Consider the following 27,342-nt stretch of genomic DNA (forward strand, 5'->3'; position numbering starts at 1 on the left):
TAACAATCGGGTTTGCTAATTAGACCGGCGCTGATGCCGCCTCTTCGCCGGGCCAGGGAGGCGCACCTGCGGCCGCTCCCGCTGCACCTGTGAGCACTGCACTCGGGTGCATTGTTGATTCGAGTGGGGTGGTTCCGCGTAGGGGAGTGGGAAGGGACGGGTTGCGAGTTGCGTTTGATCAAACAGGGGGTGCCGTTTCGAATGTGTTGTCGAGAGAGCGGACCGGGTCTGCGGGAAGCTGGGACAGGGTGACAAGTTCTTGAACAATCGAGTACCAACTGGGAAACTCAGTAAATTTTACATGCACTGGAAGAAAAACACATTGGATCTTAGACATTTTGACATTATTAGGCACTAAAAGTTTTCAAAAAATTTGAAAACGGAAAGGTCTTAGGCGATAGAAGAAGAGATTTCTGGTTCCTTGAATAGATTCCCTCATTTTCCCTGAAATTTTTCATTCCCTGACGAATACCGATTTATCATGATTATTCCCGGTCCTAAGCACCACACTGGAAAAAAAAATACATTGGATCTAGAGTCCAGACTCTTGAAAACATCGACAAGAAAAAGGACTCTTGATTCAATCAGATTTAAGCTGAAATCAAGAACCAAGCCTCTTAATTCGAGCAGATTTCCTTTTAATTTAAGCTTAGATCTGATTGAATCAAGAGTCCATTTTCTTGTCGATGTTTTCAAGAGTCTGGACTCTGGATCCAATGTATTTTTTTTCCCAGTGTGGTGCTTAGGACCGGGAATAATCATGATAAATCGGTATTCGTCAGGGAATGAAAAATTTCAGGGAAAATGAGGGAATCTATTCAAGAAACCAGAAATCTCTTCTTCTACCGCCTGAAGACCCTTCCGCTTTCAAATTTTTTGAAAACTTTTAGTGACTAATAATGTCAAAATTTATGTTATTTCCCCTATGCCGCCATCGTTGATCTCTTGAATGACGTAATTGAATCCTCAAATCACTATAATAATAAAACAACTTTCATTGCCCCGATGATGTAAGCATCAGGAACGTTTTTGGGATGAAGATTTTGAATTAGCGCCAAAGAATTTGGCTGAAACATGAAAAAATCCAATATTCATATCTGGAATTCCGGAGAGCTGCATAGCTTTTCCTAAAAAAAAATCCCAGGGAAGTGGGAGAAAACTTCAGTTTCTCATCAGAGAGTGAGCTCACGAAAATCAGGGAAAACTCAAGGGATGAGCATGATCAAGAATTCTCCTCGAAATAGGCAAGGGGTGACTCCCGCGATTTCATCACTTTTCGTCGCGTTCCTGGCATTAGGGCGTAACCACACTCTGGAATGAACCCTGTCTTCTATACAACTCAATGCTTTTCCGAGCTCATCTTAATGTGTAGTTACGCCCTTTTGTCAGCCAAGCGACGCGACTTTTCATTGGAAGTGCGGGATCATATTCGTTGACTAGCGTGTGGGAAAGAGTTAATTAGCACACTTGTGTATGACTTATTTTGCACCCCAATTAAAGAGATTGCTAATAACGTCTTGGTCTGCTTTCCTTCGATCGTCTTTAACAACTGTAATTCACCGCTGGCAGGAATTCGAGAGAAAGGGACTTTTCTCATGGCTCAGGCCTCAAGGTTCGTTTTGCCTAATAAATAGGTCTAGATCGGAAGAAAGTGATAGCGCGTGCGATGGGGCAACGCCGGGCGGACACGACAGTTCTTCGTCCAACGATGACTATGGCCACGGCGCAGTGGCGAGGCGTGAATGATCAATTATCGATATTTGCCCTTTTGAAGCTATGGTAAAGGATCGATTATTAAGGTGACACCCTGGTTATCGATCATTTTTCATAGGTTTAAATGGAAGATCAATCGATATATCGCAAAGCACGCCACGACGCAGGGCGAGAGCGAGGGCGACCCGGCGAACGGCACTGGGTGACGACGGACAGAGCTGCATGATTGCCCTCTAAAATTTTATCACCCCACGTTCACTCCAGGTTCGAGACCCCGGAGTTAGTTTTATGCGAAAATTAGATTTTCGGTTGATTGCCCGGGGTACTATTTTCTAGGTGCATGCCGGTTCGATTGTACTCATTAGAGTGGAAAGGTACGGGTTTTCGTTGTACGCGGATGTCTGTTTTGGCGCTTGTGGTAGCTGGAGTACCTATACAGGACAGCATGGACATGGCGGATAATTTTGGAGGTTAGATCATGGGTCACGGAGCTCTTAGGGTCCGAGAGAGGGACCAACCTATAAACTCAAATTATCCAGAATAATGTAGAGTTAAATTTGTTACGACCCTCGTTTGTAAAGTACGTATTTGACTTACTTTTTGCACCTTGGACCTCTTAATGCACTGCAAGGCCAAGATTTTCAAACAACGCAAGATACAAATTCTGAAATGAGCAAATATTGCAGCACGGAAGATGCGTTCTGGCCTACATCGAATATTGAAGGCGAAATGGTAACGTGCGTAATCAACGTACCTCCCCCGTTCAAATTCTGCTTCTAAATTTTCAACCCGTTAACGCTACCTCTAGAGTTCCGGAGAGCGTAGACGTAACAAAAGATGAAGCACTCAGGGTCGAAAAGGGCAGCCAGCCTCAAAACTCAAATTGTTCAGCACATAGTTAACTTAGTTTTTCATTTAGTCAATTCATTCATTTTTGCGGAAGGACGCTCATTTGTAAACATTGTTTTCCATCTCGATTTGTTTTAAAATTTTATTTTTCGTGTCAGAAGGTTGGGATGCTCTTTTGGACTCTATGAGCTCCATATTTCGATATGTCCGTACTCTCCACATATAGGTGCTCTAGGCATGATCATTGAAACTTTTTCCATGGAAAAGCGCTGCACTTCGAGAGATGGCACGTCTTCCTCCCGCGGACGGTTTTCCATGCATAGGCAATGATCCAGGGAAGCAGTTTGTCCCAGGATTATACGCAGAAAACGCTACTGATTAATGTAGAATCTCGGGAATCCGCAATCGACTCTTTTCGCAAAAGCCACGGAATGCGCTTTTTTTACGGGGCGGTGGCAACGCGGCGCCGGAGCCGTAAGTTATTACTCAGCGTAAGTGTCTCTATCACTCCTGTTTCGCGTCTCCTACGTCTTCTTTCACAGCTCCCTCTCTCTCGGCCGATTTCGTGCGTCCCGGACCCGGTCCCAGTCCCGGTTGTCATCCGCGCCAGTGGCGTGGCGTGAATTGCGATGTATCGATTGTTATGCCATTTAAACCTATGGTAAAGAATCGATTATTGAGGTGTTCGCTGCGGACACCCTGTTCATCGATCCTTTTCCATAGGTTTAAATGGTATAACAATCGATTTATCGCAATTCACGCCACGCCACTGGTGGAGGTGGAGGTGGGTGCGTGAGCTCGGCGACCGGCGTTTCGCAACCACCCTTGCACGCCGCACAGTGGTCACCTTTCACCCGCCGAGCCCGCTCTCACGCTCCAGGAGCCGGAGCTCCGCAGATGTAGAATCGCGTAACTCGTGCTTGGGTGATCGGGGAGTTGTGTGGTTGTTGGTTGTTGGTGAGGAGGATCCGATCTGATAGGGTGATGCCGACTTGTGTAATTGTGGAGTCATCCGCGTGGACGATGTTGTGTTTGAATGCGGAAAAAAAGGATGGATTATTGGTTATCGGATGCCCCCAGGTTGGGTATCTCGAGGGAATCGTTTGGGTCGGGTTAGGTTCGGGTGATCTGGTCGGGTGACTGGACGGTTTAAGGGGGATCTTCACTGGCTGGGCTGAATTTTGTCGGCTTTTTCACGTGGAGGTGCAACGTCCATTGATGAGTTCAAACTGCACCATCGGCCAATCAGAAGCGCTAAGTCGGACTTAGTGCAGTCGACACTCGTCTTAAGTATATTTAAGTGTACGGTGCGGTGGAAGGACCAATAAAATTCGGTCCCAGAGGTGCAAATTTTTCTCGACCGCCCGACCAAATTGAGGAGGTATCCTAAAAATTTCGGAGGCTGAGAGTTTTTTTTTCTTTTCTCTCCTTTTAAGTTTTCACATTTTCACTCTTGTGGAATAATGCAACTTTGGCTCATATCCTCAGAGTATCCAAAAATGTATCAAAGTTTGATCAGCGCCTTTTGTTGACCTTTTTTTGCGAAAACTCCTACACGATTTTTAAGGTTTTCACGAACAATTCTCCATTTTTCAATGTTTTGACTGAAGTTTTTAATTGAACTGCGAATTTCTTTTGTCCTGTCATTATTCAATTATTTTTTTCGTCAATTATTATTCTGAAATGTGTAATTTGATTCTCTTCCACTTGGACTAGATTTTACATGTTAAGAGCTACTGTTATTGAAGTTCAGCTAAGATTTTGCAACCTAGTTTATCTTTATTTTACATGAAAAACCTGACAACTTTAACAGTTTCCATGAGTATTCCAAAAAAATTGTTGATAAAATGAGCATACATTATAACCCTGTCGAATATATTTATTGGTCTACTTCCAGTCACTTTATCGTGAAGGTGAAGGTTGCAAAATCTGAATAACATTGGAATGCAGTAACTCCTTATTGCAAAATGTAGTCCACAATTGTTAACGTTTATATATGCGCCTTGTTCTCCACAACTTATCTATGAGTTTCCATGCCCGTTCTCACAATGTTCCTCTCTGTCTGTCCGCAGGTTTCGAAAGAAGAATACGATACATGTCGGATCACGAACCAAAACCCTAGGATCATAGCAGTCTGTGATAAGCCGTACAGGGAAATGTACTTCACCATAACTTTTAGGTCCTTCACGCCGCAACCGAACGGTCTCGAGTTCCATCCCGGCCAGGATTACTACTTCATCTGTAAGTACCCGCTCCTCATCAATCGTTTCCCCAGACGAAGGAACGTAACTTAATTCCAAGGTTGCGAAATCCACTCGAACAACTCAATTTTTTACAAAAATACGATGGTCCAACTTACGTTCAAAATGTTGCTGATTTTGAAATAAACCAGAAGAAAAATCAGTGAAACATTAGTTCCAGGAAGACAAATCCTTGGAAAGTCAGGGAAAACCTGCAAAAGTCAGGCATCGTAACTCAATTCCAAGATTGCAAAATTCACTGGAACAACTTACTTTTTTATGAGAATATGATGGTGCACTTCCCGTCCAACATTGAGCTGATTCTTACGTAAAGTAGAATAGAAATTAGTACAATTTTAGTTACAGGATGACACGTTCTTGAAAATTCAGGGAAGAGCTGCAAAAAGCATAGACTTGATAACCAGAAACTCTAAAAAGTCAGGATATTTTGCTAAATAACCTTGAATTTTTTTCTTTAGCAATAAAATGGCATTTTTTTTAATTTAAGTAGACCTAATGCTGAAAATTGTTCGTGGAAATAATTTTATGAGAAATCACATCGAAAAAAAAAACAAAAAACAAAAAAAAAAAAAACAGTGAAAATCCCTGACGAGCAAGAAAAAGTGAAGACATTTTGAAACGCTAGAAAATGTGTCAACCTCAGTTAGGAATGTCCAACAGTCTACCATCAAAAACAAAATTTGCGAGAGAAATCTCGCAACGTTGGAAAACGGTTACTCCTTTTCGTCGATTTTCCAGTTTTCGAATTTATTTTTACCCATTTGGGCGTCCGCGCGGCCGTAAAGCGCTGTTACGGTCCCGCGCTCTTACCTCACCGACCCGAATCTCGAGTAATTAAAATTTAACGTCTTTTTTTGTGAAATAGCCGATCCTCTGCCGGAGCGATTACGTCTTCTTTTAATCGCTGGCCGCGTTGTCGATAGCTTCGCCGATAGTCTAGATTCAGATTCATGTGAAGGTGAGAGAATTGCGAAAAGGCAGAGCATTCAGGAAAGAGGTCGATTATGCGAAACGCGACCGGAGTTTTGGCAGTTTGAAGTTTAAAATTCACTGGAAAAAAGAAATACATTGGATCTAGAGTCCAGACTCTTAAAAACATCGACAAGAAAAAATACTCTTGATTAAATCGGATTTAAGCTTACATCAAGAACCAAGCCTCTTAATTTGAGCGGATTTCCTTTTGATTTAAGCTTAAATCTGATTGAATCAAGAGTCCTTTTTCTTGTCAATGTTTTCAAGAGTCTAGACTCTAGATCCAGTGTGTTTTTTTTCCGGTGTTTACAAATTCAAATCGTTATTTTTGTATAAAAATATGACTATCCGAGGATACAAGCGACCGTGGGCCAAGAAGATAAACTATGTGGACGAATTTTTATCGAGTCGAGTCGAAAAATTCAGATTTCGATGGAAAACTCTCGTGTTCTGAAGAATAAGCTACGAGCGCTTTATTTCTTTTTATGCCAAAATAGAGAGTAATCTCTTCAAAATTTAGAAATATTGCACCCTGATTATGACAGATTGTAGCCACCACTCAAAACTATACTGTTTTTTAATTCCAGATCGCCATAGTTCCTGTTTGTTTTAATATTTTTGGACTTTTTTTTTTTTAATTTATTTTATTTTTTTTTAAATGCACGTCAAATTCCCTTCTCTGTATTTTGATAGTCACATTTTACACGAAGAAAAGTACTGAAAATCCGCGTTGACCAGTTTCAAAAATCAAAATTGCCCCAAAAGCCAATATCACTTTTCTTACAACTCCCCTTTTATATTTTGGATTTACTCATGAAAGGATAAAATTTTAAACCGGCTCTCCGATTTATCATGAGTAAAAGCTCTCGCCTGCATAGTGAAACTAATGACACGTACGTTGTTTCTACAATGAGCCAAAAATCCTAGATCCTTATTGCAAAATGCAGTCCAATCATGCAACTAGCACTGAAACATTGTCCTTCACGTTATCACATAATGAGCGACTCTACATCGTCCCGACTCAAAAAAATGAAACATTTTGCACATAAATGCGAAGTTTTACCGCTCGGCTACATCATTTTTACCGCTCGTTTGAGCAGCGACGAATAAAGAAAAAATCTCCATTCAAGAGAGGGAAAAAAAGGAACTCGGAAAAGGAAAGACAAGACATTAAAAGATGAGTACGGCACTTGCGATTTTTCATTATCAACGGTAAAAAGGGTTGTTCCCCGTATTCTTTCAAATTAATTATTATCACTGCTCTTTCCGCTGTTAGCGAAATGAAAGATTTCTCTCCGCATCCTTCGCCAACCGCTCCTTCAATTTCTCCTCTCGAACAGGTACCTAATTATTTCACCACCACCAAGATCGGGGGGGGAGGGGGGTCGAGGGGATGCTTTTCGAGAGGAGGGAACTTCTGTTACTTCTGTCTGATGATTCCGTTCCTTGTTCTAAGGATCCCGGCCGAACTAAATTAAGTTAGACGCCGCTTAAGAACTCCAGGGGTTTCCGGGTGGAGTGGGAGGGGGGGGGGGGGCTGCTAGCTTGAAAAAACAAACTGGGAACTATACCGCTGCAGTAAGTCACCGCAATGAGTCGTGCGAAAGGGGTGCGGGGAGAGAGGAGGGATGGCAATAAAGGGTTAAAACGAAAAATTGGAGCAGGTTTGTTGTGGGGTTTTTTTCGTTTTTTTTTTTTTTTTTTTTTTTTTTTTTTTTTTTTTTTTTTTTTATTTATTTATTATTATTATCATAAATGTGGTTGAATATTCAACCTGCTCTTAAATTAAAAGAAATGATTGAAAATGTGACATCCATTATTTTGTCCTCTTTTTATCTCGTCTTTTGTAAGTCATGTGTCTTGAGGCGCTTCCTGCTTTCTAGCCAACCAGACTCAATATTCCACACGCAAAAAAATAATTGGTGCCGATGACGGAACCTTCTCTTCAGATATCAGCAGAAATTCCCTTGTTACAGTCACAGAATTTTTCTGTTGTGAGAGCAGAACCGCGGTCACTAGCACATAGCACTCTGTCCTCATATTGGAAACTTTCGAAGCTGTAACTAAGAAAGTGAAGGGAGCCCCATATGGCTATGGTGAGAAACCACGTATGTCCGTTTGCGACGTCGCAGACTTCCCAACTTTCTTTGGAAAACACCAGTAAACGCAATAGCTTGACAACTTCCTTGATTTGTCTTCACTTTCAGCCGAATATTCTGTAAAAACTTCAAGTCATAAAGTTGGCTTCTCTTCTTTGACAGAATAAAATAGGAATGACAATTTAAAACTCCGCAATGAAGATACGTGGTTTCGCACTTTAGCGTCCATATTTTCCTCCATCCTTGTAATCCTGAACGAGGTAATGCCGCGTCTCTCAAGATAGTCGGTCTCGGATAAGACCCTTGTCCCGTTTGAACGTATTTCCGCCTAACGGAACTATGTGCATCATGACGTGAGCCCTATTATGCATATCTTCTTATGGGCCTTAGGGCTCATGTCTTAATGCACATAGTTCCGTTCGGCAGAAATCCGTCCATTTAACTGAATAATCCGCGGCGATGACCCGGATGATTTGTCTGAAAAACTCCTCCGTGAAAGCGAAGCGCGAAAGCTCCTTCCCCAGGATTTGAAAAAGCGAAGCGTCTGGGGACTTGTTGACTGGGCTCGTCCGGGACGGGGTCCAAGGGGGCCCGGGGGACGGGGGGGGGGGGGGTCGCGGCCCTCATTATATCACGGGTGACTTAGGGCCTTGGCGACGAATATGAGCGGGGCGCGGGGGGGGGGGGGATGGCCGGGGATAAATTCAAAAGAGCCGGAGATAATGACTTGAATAAATACCGGGGAAAGAGAGCCAAGAGCGGCGGTAATTGAATAATTACCACCATGGTTTTTGGAATGACCTCCAGTCCCGCCCCGAGTCCCCGAGGCCGCGTTGCCGCGTCCCGCGGGTCCCCAGGGAGGCTCCTGGTTTTGAGGAAAATACGAGGAAAATTGTGGGGGGGGGGGGTGAACAGTTGACTCCGAATATTTGATCAATGCAACCCGAAGCTTTGCAGGGTGTCTAGCATCAGGAAAAACCGGAAAATATAAGGAATTTTGGCCGATCAGGAAAATATCAGGAAAATCGGAAAAATCGGACGTTTTGTCAGGAATGTTTCTTACGCGAATCTCCTCAGCGGAGGAAGTCTTACTGATTTTTGCCTACCGTGCCAGGAGTCGAGAAAAATCAGGAAAATATCAGGAATTTTCAAAATGAAAAAATCAGGAATTTTTTATAAAATATCAGGAAAATATCAGGATTTGTCAAAATTATAAAATACTAGACACCCTGCTTTGGTCAACGTAATACCCCAAAAAACTAAGCATTAAATATTAATCGCACGTCATAGACGGACTCAGACACTTCGAACAGGATGGGGGGGGGGAAGCTGTGGTGGGAAGAGTCCGAGGAGGGGGCTTTCCCAGAAAATTTTCTAAATTTTTAAGTATCTAACATGCATTTTGAGTCAATTTTGTCACGTCATTGGCGAACCCAGACATTTTGAGGGGGGATGGGGAGAGAGGGTGCGGAGAAGGGACTTTCCCAGAAAATTTTCTAAATTTTTAAGCATGTAACCTGCATTTTGAGTCAATTTCTTCTTGAATAATTACCAAAATTTAGTTTCCTTCCTTCTTTTTTCCTCCGTTTCTTCTGTTTTTCTTTCTTTCTTTCTTTCTTCCCTTTTCCTTTCCCGTTTTTTGAGGCGAACGAGGAAGGGTAACTCAGAGATGCGTAATACAGAGAGAAGATGAATCAAAGCGTGTTCCTTACCAAAACCGAGCGAAAGTGACAAAACTACTGAGCGCAACTATTCGTACTCTCAAGGCGCTCATATTGCCGTCACAGTTATTGAAGGCGAACTCGACGAAATCAAACTTGCAATAAGGAGAGGAGAGTAGATACTAAAGAATGCGCCTGATGGTAAAAAATACCCTTTTTCAGTGTTCGCACTGCAGTTAAATCAGCATCTCAATTAAGTTATCTACGCTGAAAGTGCATACGAACTAGCTCTTACATCCCTTCGCCTAGCGCAAAAGGAAGCACCGCTCCAACCCTCCCCAACCCTACGCGAGAGTGTCATCCCCCACATTCACACACGAATGCGTGAGCGTCGGGTTCTTCCATAATAAATTAGAGTTCTTGCCTCCTTTATTACTACTTTCCGCCCCCTCGCGAACTATTCCAACCTCTAATCACACACGAGAACTGTTAATACTGGATTAATCCACCCCCTCCCCGCCTCCGGTCGTTCCATCTCCTCCCTTCCCATTATCCATCGGATCGCCCCATCCGAGCGATTTTCTAGGTTGTGCTTTACGGGGTTCGCGCTGAGTAGGTATGGACAGCACGTCGAGGCTCCTGATTGGCTGTTCGGAGCAGAGATTTGTCGGCCATGTTGGAGAGAGCTCTCATGTTTCCGTCGATGGAGACGGCCATTTTTGCCGGATGACACTTAGATGGCCTCCACGTAGAGTGAATGCTGTATTTGAGCTTTTCCTCTGTTGACCTCTTGTGGTTTTTGTGAAGAAGTATTCTTGCAAGCGTTCTCTTGATTTTCTGTACCTTCTAATAGTACATTTTTTATTAGAACTAGGCTTGCTTGGCTGATGCAAGTTGCTTGATGTAAGTTAGTGGAGGAAGAATAATACATCATGAAAGCAAAGGAATAAATTAGCAAGGGTCAAAAATAACTCAAACTTATGACCCGAACGTTTAAATCAGCTGTAACAGCGAATTGGGTTAAGCCCACCACTGGAAAAAGAACACGTTGGATCTAGAGTCCAGACTCTTGGAAACATTGACAAGAAAAAGGACTCTTGATTCAATCAGATTTAAGCTATTAAATCAAAAGGAAATCCGCTCAAAGTAAGAAGCTTGGTTCTTGATTTAAGCTTAAATCTGATTGAATCAAGAGTATTTTTCTTGTCGATGTTTTTAAGAGTCTGGATTCTAGATCCAATGTGTTTTTTTTTCTAGTGACTGATCTAAAGGAAAATCAAAGCCTCAAAGCCTCAAAAAATAACCTCCAAAAAATTGGAATTAGACATTCAATGAGAAATCTAATACATTCAAATTTATGGTCTAAACGTATAATAATGCATTCATAGTCCAGATTGTAGGGTAGGTACTTATAAAAATTGAAATTCTCTAACTATCCGGGCAAAGCCTAGCTCAAATAAAAGGGGGCAAGTCAAGGCAGATTTTCCCTATTAGATTAAGTCTTCGCCGAAATTTGTCCTTGTTTTCAAGATTTCCCACTCTGTAGAAACTCTACACTGAAAAAAGAGTTCGGTGAATCCGAATTAGTTAGGAGCGTATGGAACCAGGTTTTGTTCGGTACACACAACCGAATTATTCGGTCTGCTGAACAAACTGTTCGGTTACCTGAACCGAACTAAAAGAATTTGTTGTAGTTCGGTTCACCAAACTCTTTTTTCAGTGATGAAAAAAGTAACGATTTCCTTAAGAATTCTGAAACGCTGGAATCGAGGTACGTAGAAGAAAATATCCGTTTAGATCAGTAGCAATGTCCAATGAATATTCAGGAGCGTCATTTAGAGGGAGGAGGGCTCAATTGCTTCCACTCCCTAGTATTTGTCGCTTGACCTCCTTTCGGAGTATTTTTGTGAACTCTAAGGTTTATATATTTCTCAAGATCTTCGATGTTTTTTCCGCCCTTCTCCAGAGATAGTTAGATCTCCCCTCAACAAGTTTTCCTCGCTGAAAAGAGGACCGAAATGGCACCCCTAAAAAAACTCCACGTTTTAGGAAGCTGCTAAGATGCAAGGCAAATTTCAGCATGGATCAACAGGAAAGTTCAATGAATATTTCTAGTCATGAACTTTTCCCTGGAGCAATTGACATCTATTGTACCCACGAGATACAACAAGCTGGCACAAATAGCGTTTACTTAGGTAAAATCACACGAAAATTACAATTAGCACTTCAAATTAATCCAAAGTGCACTCTTAAACGCACAGTAGTTTACGGTTTACCGGTAGCAAATTGATCAAATTAACAAACCGTGAAAGCAGGAACAGCGAATAATTGTCATCTCAATACTTTTACTACCGAAAAAGTGTGCTGTTTTTGATGGGTCAATGACTTAGCCTCCCCGCCCTTAATTTTGGACGGAAGTAACCAAATAAGATCGTGATGGGCAGAGTTCTATAGACGTGATGAGGACCCCTTAATTTCCAACTTTTTTTCTTGAGATCTTGTCTATCGGTTTTATTTTTGCGGAGTACTGCTCTTTATCTTTGAGTATCACTTAGCTCATTTGGGATAATACAAGTTCCCTCGATCGAGTTTGTTTGCATATAACAAGCCGCATAAAAGGCCTACTTAAAAGTGCTTAACCAATCAGAGAACGCTACAGATCCCCACAGATATACAGATATAGTAATATTCTCCCTGTACTGAAAATCCTCCCTTCCGCGACGCGACGATGGTCTCTTTTCCCACGGACAGTCGATTCCTGAATGGAGAATTTGCATGAACATTTTTTGTTGCTTCATCTGAAAGTGCTTAAATAGCTGATTTCATAGTATTTCTTATAATTGTTTTCTGATATGGCAAATAGTATAAAAATTGATTTATAAGAGAGAAAATGCACCGCCTATAGTGACGTCATCTGGCGGCATTTCCCATTTAAACCAATGTATTTTAGAAGATTAGATAATTTTGTCATATCTTCTCCAATAATTGTTCAATTCATAAACCAAGGGTACCCTCGCGTTCAGTTTACTCAGTAGTTTCTACTGAAACACGAAATTCATCAAATTGTAGACACCTGCAAATTCTCTATCATTCGTTACACGAATCATTTTCACGTAGAATAATTCGAAGAGAAAATGTGTAACAGTGCTTCGTAGCGTACCTCGTCTAATGCCCTATTGTATCCAATTAGCGACCAAATATCTCCTTAAATTTGGCAGCCGGAGAGGCAGGGGTGGGGGAGGGGGAACGGGGGGAGGGGAGGGGGTCGCGGAAACAAAGCCACATCTCGGGTACGGCTACACACAGCTGGGAGAGCAATAATCGGCGAATGCCCCGAGCTGCGTGGCTCCGAGCCAAATATTAAAAGCAAACCTATTTAGCCGAAGACATACGTAAGATATGCAAAAGTAACGGCCGGGTCTCATCGGCGACGCCCGACGCCCGACGCCCGATCCCGCCGCTTGCCAGCACGCAAAAACCACGTATGCCCCTTCAAACGTTGCCAAATTTCCCTCCATAAAAAACTGTTTTATCGGGAAAATTGTGTATATTTTTCTTCCAATTTTTCACACAATTTTCTTTGTATTTTAATCTAATAGGTGTGTAAATTTCAAGGGAAAATATGCATAATTTTCTATGTAATTGAGCTTTTTACTATGGGAAATTCGGCAACGTTGGGATGTTGATACGTGGTTTTGCCTTAGGCGGGATCCTGAGGGACCCCCGGACCCGGACAACCCCGATTTCACGCGTCATTTAACCATGGCCGGCAATTATCCGGGCTTTTTCTTCCCGCCCCCGCGCCCCCTCTCCCGCGGGATACTTTTTCCTCGTTCCCCGGTTTTTAATTGGGCCCGTTCCCGGCCCCGCGACGGGACGCGAGTGCGGATGAAACTTTTCCGACGGCGGCGGCGTCGGGACGCCGACGGGACGCCGACGGGACGGAGGATGTCCGTGACAGCCTCCGGGGACGCTGATAAAAAACAGAGGCCCAGGATTTCGGGAAGCGGACACAGACGATGCCGTCTCGAAGAAGAACGCCGTATGAGCCTTCGAGTGTTGCCAAACTTCTTTTGACAAATCACGAGTTTCCGGATAAATTTTTAAATATTTTCAGGATTGCTACAGTCAGGGAAAACCGGGAAATGTCAGGGAATTTCTAAAAGTCAGGGAAAATGACGAAAATGGAAGGGACAAATTGTCAAGTCGCCTTTATTTCCTTCTTAGAATGGGGCTGGCATTTCAAACAACAAAAATTGCCTGAAAACTATTTCAAGTTACGTATTTTTATGTGTCTGGCATATTTTCAATTGTCAGGGAATTTCACCAAAATGTCAGGGAATTTAATTTTCTAAATTCTGTGGTAACCCTGTAATTTTTCTTCCGATTTTTTGTAGAATTTTTTTCGTATTTGCTCTAAAATTTCTGAAAATTTTAAAGGAAAATGCTCATAGCTTTTCTCAAAAATCAGTATTTTCTGGGAGGAAAGTTGGCAACGTCTGAAGGCTCATACGGCGTTCTTCCTTAGCACAGCAGGAAGGTCGTTTTCGCCGTGTTGAGGAAGAACGTGCTGTCGCATGGACATCCGGGTGCCACGAATTTCCCCCAGAGGAGTATTCAATTTTGGGAAAGTTTACGAATGTGTTTTGACCTAATTTACAGAAATAAATATTGCATCAAATTACGAGTCGAATTCTCTAAAAAATTCGGCGGAACAGACACACATCTCTCACCTAACTTTCTGCACTTGAGCAATCCTTTGAAGAATTCTTGGAAGCACTGGGGAAAAAAACACTTTGGATCTAGAGTCCAGACTCTTGAAAACTTTGACAAGAAAAAATACTCTTGATTCAATCAGATTTAAGCTTAAATCAAAAGGAAATCCGCTCAAATTAAGAGGCTTGGTTCTTGATTTAAGCTTAAATCTGATTGAATCAAGAGTATTTCTTCTTGTCGATGTTTTTAAGAGTCTGGACTCTAGATTCAATGTGTTTTTTTTTTCCAGTGAGTCAAAAAATGACTGCGGACTTTGAGTCCGTTTCCTGGCTGTATACTTCTGCGCCGCACCGATATTATTATTGCCGTAGGGAGTAATAGTTCTAAGTGTGGGTAGACAGAGGATCCATATCTCCATGGATCCTGTTAATTTTTCCCTCCTCCTCTGTGAAATTCACGGACTGGGTGGCAACTGGCAAGGCGTGGTTATCAACTATCGATACCTCTCCATTTGAAGCTGCGGTAAAGAATCGATTATCAAGGTGTTCGTCGCGAACAATCTGGTTATCGATCCTTTTCCATAGATTTAAAGGCAGATAAATCGATACATCGCAAAGCACGCCGCGCCACCGGTGGCAACTTACAGACGAGGCTCGTTCAAGCTATTCAAGAGCTAATCTCTAAAGAGGCTTAGGGATAGTCTCCATTCGAAATTATGTAAGCAGAAGAATAGCGCGGCTGCATTTTTAACAGTCCTTGTCGACTCGGTTCCCGTTATCAGGATCATTTTTAGTCCGCCTTTTTACGAGTGAAACGGCCGCGATTAGCTCGGCAAAAGAAAAGTTACATCCTGCCGTGGGAGATTAGGAAGTGTGAGTGGAGGAAAATTTGCATGATTGTATAGGTTAAAATGTATAGCTCGAAATATGTTGTAGGGATAGGAGTCGGCGATTGTAAAGTCCTCACGGGAGAGAGTCCTGATGCCGGAAAATTTTCGAAGTAGCAAAAAATTAGTTTGTTTTAAAGGACTACAACTTAACAATTAAAAAAAGAAAAAAAGGAGCACTGGAAAAAAAAACATTGGATCTAGAGTCCAGACTCTTAAAAACATCGACAAGAAAAAATACTCTCGATTCAATCGGATTTTTGCTTAAATCAAGAACCAAGCCTCTTAATTTGAGCGAATTTCCTTTTGATTTAAGCAAAAATCTGATTGAATCAAGAATATTTTTTCTTGTCAATGTTTTCAAGAGTCTGGACGCTAGATCCAATGTGTTTTTTTTCCAGCGAGTGATGTGCTCAACTCAAAAGTTTATTGTATTAACAGATTGATACGCGGCCTCCCTGCGTACTTAGACTTAGTACCCTATTTACGTTTTTTAAAAAAAAGAATTTCGTTGATTGCTCATCAAGTTCTAAAGAGGATGATTCCTGTGACAAAGTTTCAGTATACCCGATCATTCAATGAAAATTGAAATACATATCACAAACACTGTAAAAATTTCCTCTTGGGAGTTTTTTCTTTTCTTTGGAGACCCGCACAAGAAACAGATCCAAAAAACCTTATTTTACTTACCTACTTGCGCATCCTTTCATCAAATTGTACGCCCAGATGAGTAAAAATAATGTTTTTGTTTTTTGAGAATTTCCTCTGACATGATTTTTCCAATTTAAAGTTATCCTCAGCAACTGCGGCAGATGGTCTGCTCTTAATCCAAAAACCATCGCATTTAAATTGTTCGACTATTTGCAATGGAAAAATTGAACTGGAGCGCGAGTTTAAAATTTGCCCTTAAATTTAAAAACCATTGCATTTCAATTTTTTGGCTATTTTCAATGGAAAAATAGTACCGGAGCACGAAATTTAAAGTTGCCATTGACTTTAAAAACCATTGCATTTACATGTTTTAACTATTCTCAAGGGGAAAATTGTACCGGAGCATGAGCTTAAAAGCCTTTAAATTTAAAAACCATCGCATTTATATATTCTGACTGTGTCCAATGGAAAAATTGTGCCAGAGCACGAGCTTAAAATTTCCCTTTCCCAACTATTCCCAATAAATCCGAAGGTAAGTGGAAAACCCACGAAGCGCGTTCCGATGCAATTCAAATGCAGGAATCTTAAATCGCGCTCGCACGGTTAAAAAGCGATTAAAGATAATGAATCAAAGGAAAATACGCGCAGATTTTGTTTTGACAACCCGAGGACTGGATTCCTACAGTGGCGAGACGTTAACAATCGATTATCGATACTTTCCAATTGGAAGCTATGGTAAAGAATCGATTATTAAGGAACACCCTATTTATCGATACTCTTCCATAAGTTCAAATGGCAGATCAATCGATATATCGCAAAACACGCCACACCGCTGGATTCCTAACGAGTGAATCGATCGGGAGGAGTAGTCAGCTACATGATTTCTTCATACAGCTCGTTATTTTCACGACTGATCAGGAGCTTACAGGAGCTTAGAAAAATTCCCGCGACGCGTAGTGCGCCTTGCTAATCGACCTCATTCTCTTCCCGGTGACGTGACGTCACTGACACTTGTCGCAACTCCACACTGTCGTGCGAAGGAAAAACGTCGTATGAGCCCTCAGACGTTGCCTCCGATAAAACGATGATTTGCTGGAAAACTTGTGGGTATTTTTCTCCCAGTTTTTTACAGGATTTCATTCGCAATTAAATCTGCAGTATTTGAAAATTTCAAGGAGGAACGCGCATGACGCCCCTCAAAAATGAGCAGTTTTGAGGAGGAAATTTGGCAACTCTTAAATGCTCTTACCGCGTTTTTCCCTAGCACGGATGCATAGGACACTGCGACGGCTTATACTGAGATGCAAAATAAAATGAGTCTGTCGCGACCGAGAGGTATAGTCATCGCACGAAAATCATGTTGAGAAAGAGAAAGGTCTCAAATATTTTCTGAAATGCATAACCCAAGTAGCACGAATGAAATAGCAATTACATGAGAAAATCATTGGAACTGTATCGAAGTGCTGTGTGTGTTGCCTATCTACCGATTTAAGGAACTCTTCTAAATTCTACTCTAATTTAAATTATATTCCAATAACTTTCAATAAGTTGCAGTTTTACCATTGCATTACGAATTACTTTCCTCTTAGATACTGATACAGAGAACTCGTTTTGTTGATCGTTCAAAATTGGCATTTATTGCCCAAATGATGTACAAATTTTGCGATCTTATGGTGAAAAATTGCAATTCTATTGCAATAAATCGCAATTTGCAAATTGCATTTTGGATTCACCTACAGTTTGGTTATTAGAACCGCAAGCACGATGTCGCATATTGACCCATATTCGGTTCATCTAACCGTGATCTTGGTTGAAGTGACCGTATCCTCGGTTCATGCAACCGAGCTATGTCCATAGTTCGGTTTGGTTTGAAATGTCAAAGTCGAGTTTTTACATACTTCAAGCATCTTTAATAATAAAGATACACAGCAATTTTCTTGATATTATTTTATCTCTGGTTTATGTTTACTACAATCGCCTTCTGTTTCTTGTTTCAGCTACATCTTCCCAAGATGATCTGCACCGGCGAATTGGTGGTCGGTGTCTCACCAACAACATGAGAGTCATCTTCAAAGTCTGCTGCCGCCCTGATGAATTCCACAATCAAAGTAAGTCGCCAAGTCCTATTCAGTGGAGAGGAATGAATCATCGATTATCGATACTTCCCCTTTTAAAGTTGTGGTAAAAAATCGATTATGAAGATGTTCATCGCGAGCACTCTGGTTATCTATCCTTTTCCATCCATAGGTTTAAATGGCTGATCAATCGATATGTCGCAAAGTACGCCACGCCACAGGTCCTATATAATCAGGATTTTTTGTCCTGCACTTGGGTCGTTTAAATAATAGAATCATCTGGGATTTTTTTCGGAAAAATGGTAGAGATTCTAAGACGTTAAATTCTGCAGAAAGAATGATGGGGCCACTAATTTTCTTTATCTACAAACTACTTTCAAAATTCAAACCCCGACTGGTGGTCCATTGAGTGTGAACTCAGATTTGGACTGCATTTAACAGAAAGGAACACATAAGCTTTTGCCAAATTTTACTGAGCAATTTGATTTTTTCTCAAGAGAACGTTTGTTCTGATTTTTTTGAAATTCTCACGGAATTTAACTAAGCAGAAAATTCACTGAAATTTGCACAAAATTCCGCACAACCGTCTTCATGTAAAAAATTAAATCGCCGAATTAAATTTGGCGATTGCTGATGTGGCTTGGTTCCTTTCTACTTAACACGGTACATTTGATAGCCATGGACTTTTTAGCCCAATTCGGTTGATGGATTCGAAAACTTAAAATGTACCTATCAGATTTGTTTTGCAAGTTTCTAAGATTAAATTTTGAATTGTTTCAGGTACCTTGAGCGATTCATCGAGTGCCAACCCTGTCAAATCGACAGTGGCTCCAACGTGGGTGCCTCAGACCCGAAGCCCGTCGCCACGACCCACAACCAACACGGTCGTCGTGCACCCGATTTATCCTCCTGTCAAGCCGACAGCTTTAGATTTCCCCAAACCAACAACCAAAAAGTCACGTAAGTATCATATCTGTCTTTTTTTTGTACCTTTGAAAATGTGGAATGCAGGACTTGAGCTGAAAAAATTGTTGAAAAGCGTTTTTTACTCTTGGAAAAAAAAAAAATCTGCGGTCGGTAAATTTTTGTTTAATTCCTATAAAAAATATTCGAGCAAAATCATTTTTTTTTAAAAATGTAATGAAGTTTTTTTTAAATGGTAACTTCCGTCATCAATGAAAACTTAAACTTTCTTCGATTTGAAATAAAAAATTCATCAAATTGAAGTAGATATTCCTCTCACTTGAAATGAGTTTCCTTCAATCAGGAGAATTCGCCTATTAATCAAAATAGAATAATTTTGAACTGTAATTTTGATCACAACCAAAGACCTTTTTTCTTAAAGTTAAAGAACTTATTTTTACTAGTGCAAGAAAACCAGGAATCACCAAGATTCACCAGGGATTGAAAAATATCCAGGACTTTCAGGGAATTTGTCAGTGAATCGGTGTTAAGAGGAGACACCCATTCGCTGATTATTGCACGGTGTATGAAACGATACATAGCTTTTAAATCCTAAAAACTTTCCTAAGAATAAAACTGTACATGGTTTGTTTGTTTGTTTGTTTTTTTTTTCAATACATCATTTTTTTCCTCAGCAAACTTCAAAACATCATAGCTCCAACTCTGTTCGATATTTTTTGTTCCCAAATGTTTATAGATTGGATTTTTGAGGTAATATTACTATGAGCTTTCCGACTCTGAAATTTTTTAAAACCAAAGATCTACTGCGCTGATATCTATATTTCTTAATCATCCGGAGGTTATTATTTAAGTGTGCTTTAAATTTTCTTTTTATGACCCTGGTTTTCTATTGCCAATTATCTGTTCTCTGCAGCTTAGGATTATATTTCCACAGTATCTCTTAATTGACATTCTTTTAGCGGCTCTGGTGCTTGCACTAGAGCTGCTATTCCGGACGGTCCCAGCTGGGGAGTATCAATGCAGCATGTTACATTGTAGAGACCGCGCGTTGGTTGATGGGAATCGGCGCCATTTTCGGCTATGTTCCTTGTCATGACTTTATTTTATTGCATACTGTTTTATTGTTAGTCAATGCTATGTTGTGTATTGTATTTTTGGAATCATGGTGATACAGTCAACAATTCAAAACTTGTTTGTGCTTTTATCTCGTGATGGAAAAAATGTACTTTACGTTCAAAATTTGAAAATTTGAATTTTAAAGTTTTCGCGGTTAAGGAAGCTTTAACCACTGGGTTGGAGCTTCCTTAGTCATATTACTTGATATCAGCTGATAGCAAACAAAGGTTACCAGGGAAACCGTAAACGTCTAACAACTATCGTGGCCATTGGGGCGATTCGACAGTTTGAATCGTTTTCGTTGATTGAATCGACAGTTGTCGGATTGTACATCAATGACAAAATGTGTCTAGGCCCTCATTCTTGACTACAACTACTGCCCCCAGAGCCGCTCTCCGACGCCAATGCGTTGGAGCTTCCTGCTTGTTTTTAATTCCTGATAACTTGTTAACATTTTAAGATTCGATTTTTTCTGTTACAGATGAATATGACAAATCACCTAATGAAGTAGTGAAAAATGAAGAGCTAACCTTTAACACCAGCGCTTCACCAAGATTATCAGTATTTTGTATATCTTTTATCCTAGCTTGCCTGGTTCTCCGATAGACTTTGTAAAATTTTGTAAATAGGCTCAGCCGCTCATTCAACATGTTTTGAAGTAAATTTTTGTATAAAAAATTGAAGGAAAAGACTAAATAGAAATTAATGTTTGTTATTACTGAAAACAAATGAATTCGGGATTTTGATATGCAGGCAAAATTGGAAACTGAATCCAGACATGAAAGTAATCAGGGTATCCACCGATTCAAAATATCTCCCTAATTTTAGGATAGTCTAGAATCAAATGTTTTTGAATTCTTAGAAAAAGGATTGGCTGCCTACAGACAAGAAGAAAGTTGCATAGCTGCCCTATTATACTTTTTGTTTGATTATCAGTTCTGGGAAAAAAACTATTCCCAATGGTTTTGTTTTTTGTGTAAAATTGAATCATATAAAGAGTGAAATTCATCGTCAAACTTTGAACCATAATTTTTGGCCCCATATTTAAAAAAAAACCATAAAAAATGTATTCCCTCAGCCAATATATCATCCAAGAAGGAAGTGGTCCTAATTTATCATGTGATGAGAGGGATTTAAGTTGGTAGGGAATGAAATTCTCAACCTTTCTAGATTTTGTTCTTCCGTTTTGCCTGTTCGTCGTTACCCTTTTGAGCGTGTCCCTCTGCGGGGACCCCACCAAGAAATGGCAGAAGTGCCATATGAAATTTAATCTGTCATGATTTAATTATGAGTATTTCAACTTCGGATTTCATGCGATGTAAATGAGCTTATTTTTTACTATCTGCATCGGAATACTTTCATTAGGCAGTCCAAACTGAGATTGATTAAATCAGTTGCATTAGTACTTCCGTGTCAAAGGAGAGTGCCATTTGAGCCTTCGGACGTTGCCAACTTCTCTTTGATATAACATAAATCTCCGAGAAAATTTGCAAATGTATTTTCTTCAATTTTCTAGAGAAACTTGTTTGTAATTTGATGTGAAATGTCGAAAATTTCAAAATTTTCGTTGCTTTCCTCAAAAATAAATATTTCATTTCCGGTAATTTGGTAACATGCAAATGCTCACACAGCATTTTTCCTTGGCACGGCAGAGCAGCTGCATTATATCTCTAGAAGGCAAGTGAGCTACAGTCAATGTTTCCAATATATTGGCCGAAGGCTAATCTGTATTTTTTCTTTACGATAGCTGATTTTATTGAATCAGAGAAATGAAACATTACGATTTTTATCTTTAAAATGTTCAATGAAGACATTTTTTCCCTTTATTTCTTCAATATCAATCAGTATTCTACATTTTTACTGCCCTTTGTAACTGCTTTTTCACAATTTATGTTTTATTTAACTGAAACTTAATCAGTCCGAGCTTGATCAAAGGCTCAGTTAGTTCTTTTGACTGTCCAAAAAGGTATTATTTTTATCTTCGTAGGTACTTTATTTCTGTGATTTTGTCATGTCTATTTTTCAATGATGTTCAACAATTCTGGAAAATTTGACTAAAGCGAATGTGTACAAGAAACGTCCATCATGTGCTGTCTTTTGGCGAAATCAACTGATTTTGCGAATTTTTTGCATCATATGTACCTTGCATTTACATGTAAAATTGTAACACGATTCAGTTGACTAAAAACTGAACTACTTCACACAGAAGTCAGCTATTAAATGGCATGGGCTGCATGTCTCTGTACAAATGATTGCTCTTTAATAACATGAGAATTAATGGTTAAAATCAAGAGAGAAATTACATGGTGATCTCTTCTGTCAATTTTGATCGTTTTATTCAGCTTTAAGCAAATACATATACATATTGCTGAATATCAATTTTCCAGGTTGTTTCAGGTGAACAGTTACCCAGGGGTGCTGAAAATTTTTTCTTCTGCTTTTCTGTCGGGTCTCAAGAAAAAACATTCAAATTCTGAGACCCTAAGAAATTGGAAAATAGTTCTATAATGTTAAGAAAATTCATGGTAATGTTCAAAATTGAAAGAATGATAGTGACTTTCCAATTTACTCTTTAGGACCAAAACAGAGGCCAAGTTGTCTCTATGAGAGTGACTGGCAATTTTGAAATCTGCGTTATCAAATTTTCTGCATCCTTGGGTTTCTGTCTCATTATACAGACTGATTATAATTAGATTGACTTTGTCATCTAGTTGTAAATGTGAAACATCTGTCCTCTCATCGGGAATATGTGTTAAAAGTTACTTGCCTTCAGTTTTACCAATGAAATAATCCAAAAAGGTGAAAAAACAAGTTGGTCTGGATGTACATAATCGTGTAAATGGCAAATTTTTGTACGTATGTAACTTTTTGTAAAAAGCTCTGTATCAAATAGTTTTTGTGTAGAAAGTAGCTGAAGAAATTACATTCTAAATCGGACTGTATCATACGAATATTTTTGTCTAGTCTAATTTTTTAAGTATCAATTTTATTTATTGACTTATCTGCCCTTTCTTTACTTCCATTGCTAAATGAACTTATTTTTGCGCTATTCAGCTGTATCAACAAATGAACGGAAAATGTTAGAATTGATATTTCGATTTTTTTCTAGTTTCTTGTAATTTTACTCTCCATAATGTTGAAACAGGGAATGAACTTCAACGCTGAATTTACAGCACAACGTTTATATTCATGGTGCATAGAATTCATAGTCGCAGCTTTGATGACAAGGTAACTTTGATGTTTCACTGATCCATTTTTAAAATTCAATTTTTTTCTCAAGTGCTGTTTTGACGTAAAAGATTAAATAGTCCAAGTTCAAATCATTCAATTTATAATTTATGTGTCTCCTAATTGATACAGCTTAATAGCAATCTTTTTTTACTTTGAAATGCATTTAGTTTATTTACTTATTTTAAATTTTTTTGCTGTTATACCAAATCATTTAGATGTATCGCATTAATCTCAAAGTGTTTGCCAATCGCCACAGAGCCCCTAATCCATGGGGTATTTGAAGAGTTCAACTCATTTCTTTCGAAACCCAAGATTTATACAAGTTTTAACACTTCTTCTCTTTCAATTATTTTTACTCGTTCCTGTTTTGATGATTTTAACCATTGACTTTGAATCTGTGTGTTTTAAAACACCGAAAATTTTGTTAAATGCAAGAAAAGATATTTAATGTTCTTCAGTCTTTGTATCTTCTATTTGAATTACGTCTTAATTTCTTGGAGAGCGACATTTTGAAATATCCTAGGCGATACCCCACTTTCTTCACAATTAAAGAACAAACTTGAAAAGTATTTGTTAATTAAGGTGCAATGATCAATTTTAACTTCTTCTCTTGCTCAAAGCGTAAATGCAATCTTTCGCCAAAAGTGTGATAGGAAGCACATAAAAGATTCAAAAGATGATCTTCAGACTTTCTGTCCCCTCATATTTCTTCTTTTTTGTTTGTGTCTAGCTAGCTCTTATTTTTCCCTATAATTTGTATTTTTCCCTGTCATATTTTCATGATTTTCTGCTCAAAAATGAAGCATAAAGACATAATTTCTCGTATTTTTTCCCAAAATGTTATTTCATGAGAAATCTGTTCGAACAATGGACTATAAATTTTTGTTTTCTGCTCTTGATAGACCTCTTTCAGCTTACTATGGAACTCTAGTAGCACATTTATCAGTATTTATCATTCAGAGATTCTGTTGGATGAGCTAGCATTTAAACTCTTATAAGGTTGCAAGCAGAACTGTTTGAACGGTTTTGTATCAATGCTACAAAAGGCGTTGAACGGTTGATGGTAGATCAATCAAGAGTTTAATATTTGTTTAAGAGTTTAACAAAGTTCGTAAAACATTGTTCCTTGTTTTAGGTCAGTCTGTTTACAACTTACTATGTATTTCTGAATTCTCTTTTTCATAATCCTTTCTTAATTCTCTGACTCTGATTTATTTATTTTAAGAGAAGAGTACGTTTCGTACTTGAAAAGTTCAAATTTTCATTTGTCTTGAATAATCAAAAGTCACTTACGTTTTTAGTCCTTGTTTTACAAAGTAGTTTTATGACTGTCATTAATTAATGATCCAATTTCTCTTTTGAAATCCTCAGTCTTCGCACTCTTAGTTTTTTTTAATTTGGCAAGTTTTTAGGAGAATATTTCTTAGCCAGACTTGAACCGCAATCAGTCCCCCACCTTGTACCCCCCTGAGTGCTGTTAATGGAATTGATCCAAACGGAAAGGAACCAAACCTCATGTTCAAAGAAATCTAATTATGAACTATTTTGAACAACACTGTGTCAAAACATAAATTGTAAAACGCAAAATTTGGCTCTGTGATTTTGAGTAAAGAAGTGAGTTTATGATGGAGTTTCCTGGGATTCTCCGCTGCATCCTGAGTGACCTAGCTGTTCTCAACCTGACTCAATCTGTTCTAAACCTTAGGAAGTTGCCTTTGATAGTTAGTAATTTATCAATTATGAGCAAACGTTCAATACTCCAAATCCCAATCTTTACAAGAAGAGTAGCTGTAATAATTCTCAGTTCTAAAATTTGAAAAGTAATTTTAGTTTACTGTATTTTTTGTAATCAATATTTACTTGTTAGATTTTTTTTGTCCACAATTTTTTTCTCTTGCTTTCACAGTATTAATCACTTATTTTGTCCAGCAGTCTAAACCGCATCAAGTGCCATAACAGACTGCAATGTTTTAATTTTATAGTTAACCATATTTTTCATCCTCTCTTCCTCATGGGATTCTCGTTTTTCTCTAAGTGCTGTTTGATTGTGAGGTTCTTAGCTCTCAAGCAACACTCACAACTCTGTAGAACTGATAAATTGGCCGCCAGCTTTGTTTCTCCAACAGATATTTTAAGCTCTCATAAGTCATAAGTTCTGTTCCACTTTTAATATCCAGCTGTAAGTAATTTTTGTTGGTAAAATTGACTATCAAAGAAAAATGGTCCTTTTTTTTGTAAAATCCCGTCCCGTTTTTAGTAAAATTAAGGGTCGTTAAAGAGCAAAAAAAATGGTCTTATGCCCAGTATTCCATAAAATCTGTTTTCTATGGCAGTTTTATTTACAACTCCTACAAACAGTATTGAGTGACTCATAACTTTCTGAACTATTTTAATTGCTCCGGACTGTGATCTTATGAAGAAAAAGATATATTATTTTCAGGAAAGTGCAACTTTTAGGGGGTATTTCAATGACGAAAATTCTCAAAGCTTCTCAGTCCAAAAGATTCTCGAGCTGTGTTTACTTTTACCGTTTTCTCTCTTTCTTTTTTATTAATTTAGTGTTCCATTAAGCAGTTTATATTTTTAAGATGGAACTTTTTGAGGTGGGAAGTACCACGCAGAAAATACTAAGAATTTTGATGCTGGCTGTATTTTGAGGTTATTTAATATGATGTTCCTTATGATCCTCCAAGTGAGGAGTTTTTAAAATCGAACTTTCCCTGTACCAAACTCAATGGATTCAGATTTGGAAATTGCAATTTTGGTAGTTCTACTTGCATTATCAACTGGGAAAAAGTAGTTGATTGAGAAGCCAGCTCCCCTCTTCTTGTCTCGCGCTGACAAGGGAGATATACGGTGCATTAACTCAGTTCAAAACATAAGGCTCCAAGTCATTAACTCAGGCATGGTGCTGCCAGCTCCTTATGATGGCATGTATTTAATTTCCAAAAAATGCAACATGCTCTTTCTAGACTTAATTTTCTCGAGATTGGCACATAGAAAGTTTGATTTTAAAAGTCCATCTTATTTAGGAGATTGTGAGGAATATCATTTAAGAATATCACAAATTACAGCCGGCGTTAAATTGCGTCGTATTCTATGCGCAGTGCTTTTGAATGCCAATTTTTCCCTCCAAAATCAGAATTGATTAATTAAATTATGAAAAAAAAAATGAACAAGTAAATAGTAAACTTGGAATAACATGAATGTATAAAAAACCAACGAGTAAATAAAAAATTAAATAACTTTGAAATGCTCACAGCTTATTTAAATCTTAAGAACTCTGAAAACTGTGATAAAATTTCAAAGAGGGACGTTCCCTAACAATGAGAAAAGCTCTTTAAGATGAAAAAACTCTTCTTGCAAAAACTACTGCAAACTCTCCGTCGAAATGGTTTAGTATTAATACCTCCCTCCTAGTTTTTGCACGTTTTAGTAGGTATTGCAACAAGTAGTTTAAGATTGAAAATATTGTAAAATGTCTCTGTACATATTTTGTTATACATACTTTGTATATATTACACGTAATTTATCTATTGTTAAAATTTCAATTTATAGGCTGATTTGACCACGATTTTTATGGAAAGTGCAAAGTGTCACTTTTTTTTATTTATTTATAATGTACATAAACTGGAGTTTTGAATAAAACTATCCTGTATACATTTCCTGCTTTTTATTTTCTTCCCCATCACAATCCAAGACTTCTTGGGTATAATGTAATAATTTGCGGAGATCCATGTCTTAAGAAAATTACATTTCAAATATAAGAAGCCTTCATAAATACTTTACTGTTTCATCAACTCATGGGTCCTTTTTCAGTTAAAAACTGTCAAGAATTTAGTGCTATAGTGTGTCTAGCGCATATCGACATGAAACCGCAGACTTGCGTTATTATGTAGTTTGGATCATTGCAGAGGTCATGAACCAAGTGATCGGGTAAAAAATCGATAAGGAGTGTCATAAATATGTTTTTAAAATTGTGCAACAGGTGACAGCAGTAGTATGAACTTCTTACAATGAAACAGAAGGACAGCCATTAGAAGATTTTAACACAATATGATGTTTTAAAGATCACCTGAATTTATCCTTTTGAGTCACCTTCTCTTTTCAACTCTCCCTCAAATTTTACGAAGTAAAAATTTCTTTTGAATGTACATTTGAGTTCCACATAAAACTGTAAGGCTCATT

The 27,342-nt window shown here is 38.9% G+C and overlaps 1 protein-coding gene across 2 annotated transcripts in view; it reads left to right on the forward strand.

Moving 5' to 3' along the window:
• The window catches only part of Ephrin (ephrin), a 369,067-nt gene extending 342,251 nt beyond the window's left edge, over positions 1 to 26,816 (forward strand). For both annotated transcript variants that reach the window (XM_019053854.2, XM_019053853.2), the window contains 4 exons: positions 4,635 to 4,803; positions 17,806 to 17,916; positions 18,664 to 18,843; positions 20,405 to 26,816. In XM_019053854.2, coding sequence (XP_018909399.2) covers positions 4,635 to 4,803; positions 17,806 to 17,916; positions 18,664 to 18,843; positions 20,405 to 20,529 — 585 coding nt within the window. In that variant the 3' untranslated portion in view covers positions 20,530 to 26,816. The remainder of the gene's footprint in view (positions 1 to 4,634; positions 4,804 to 17,805; positions 17,917 to 18,663; positions 18,844 to 20,404) is intronic.
• The last annotated feature ends 526 nt before the right edge of the window (positions 26,817 to 27,342 follow it).

This window comes from Bemisia tabaci, chromosome 6 (genome assembly GCF_918797505.1).
Source record: "Bemisia tabaci chromosome 6, PGI_BMITA_v3".
NCBI classification, from domain to species: Eukaryota; Metazoa; Arthropoda; class Insecta; order Hemiptera; family Aleyrodidae; genus Bemisia; species Bemisia tabaci.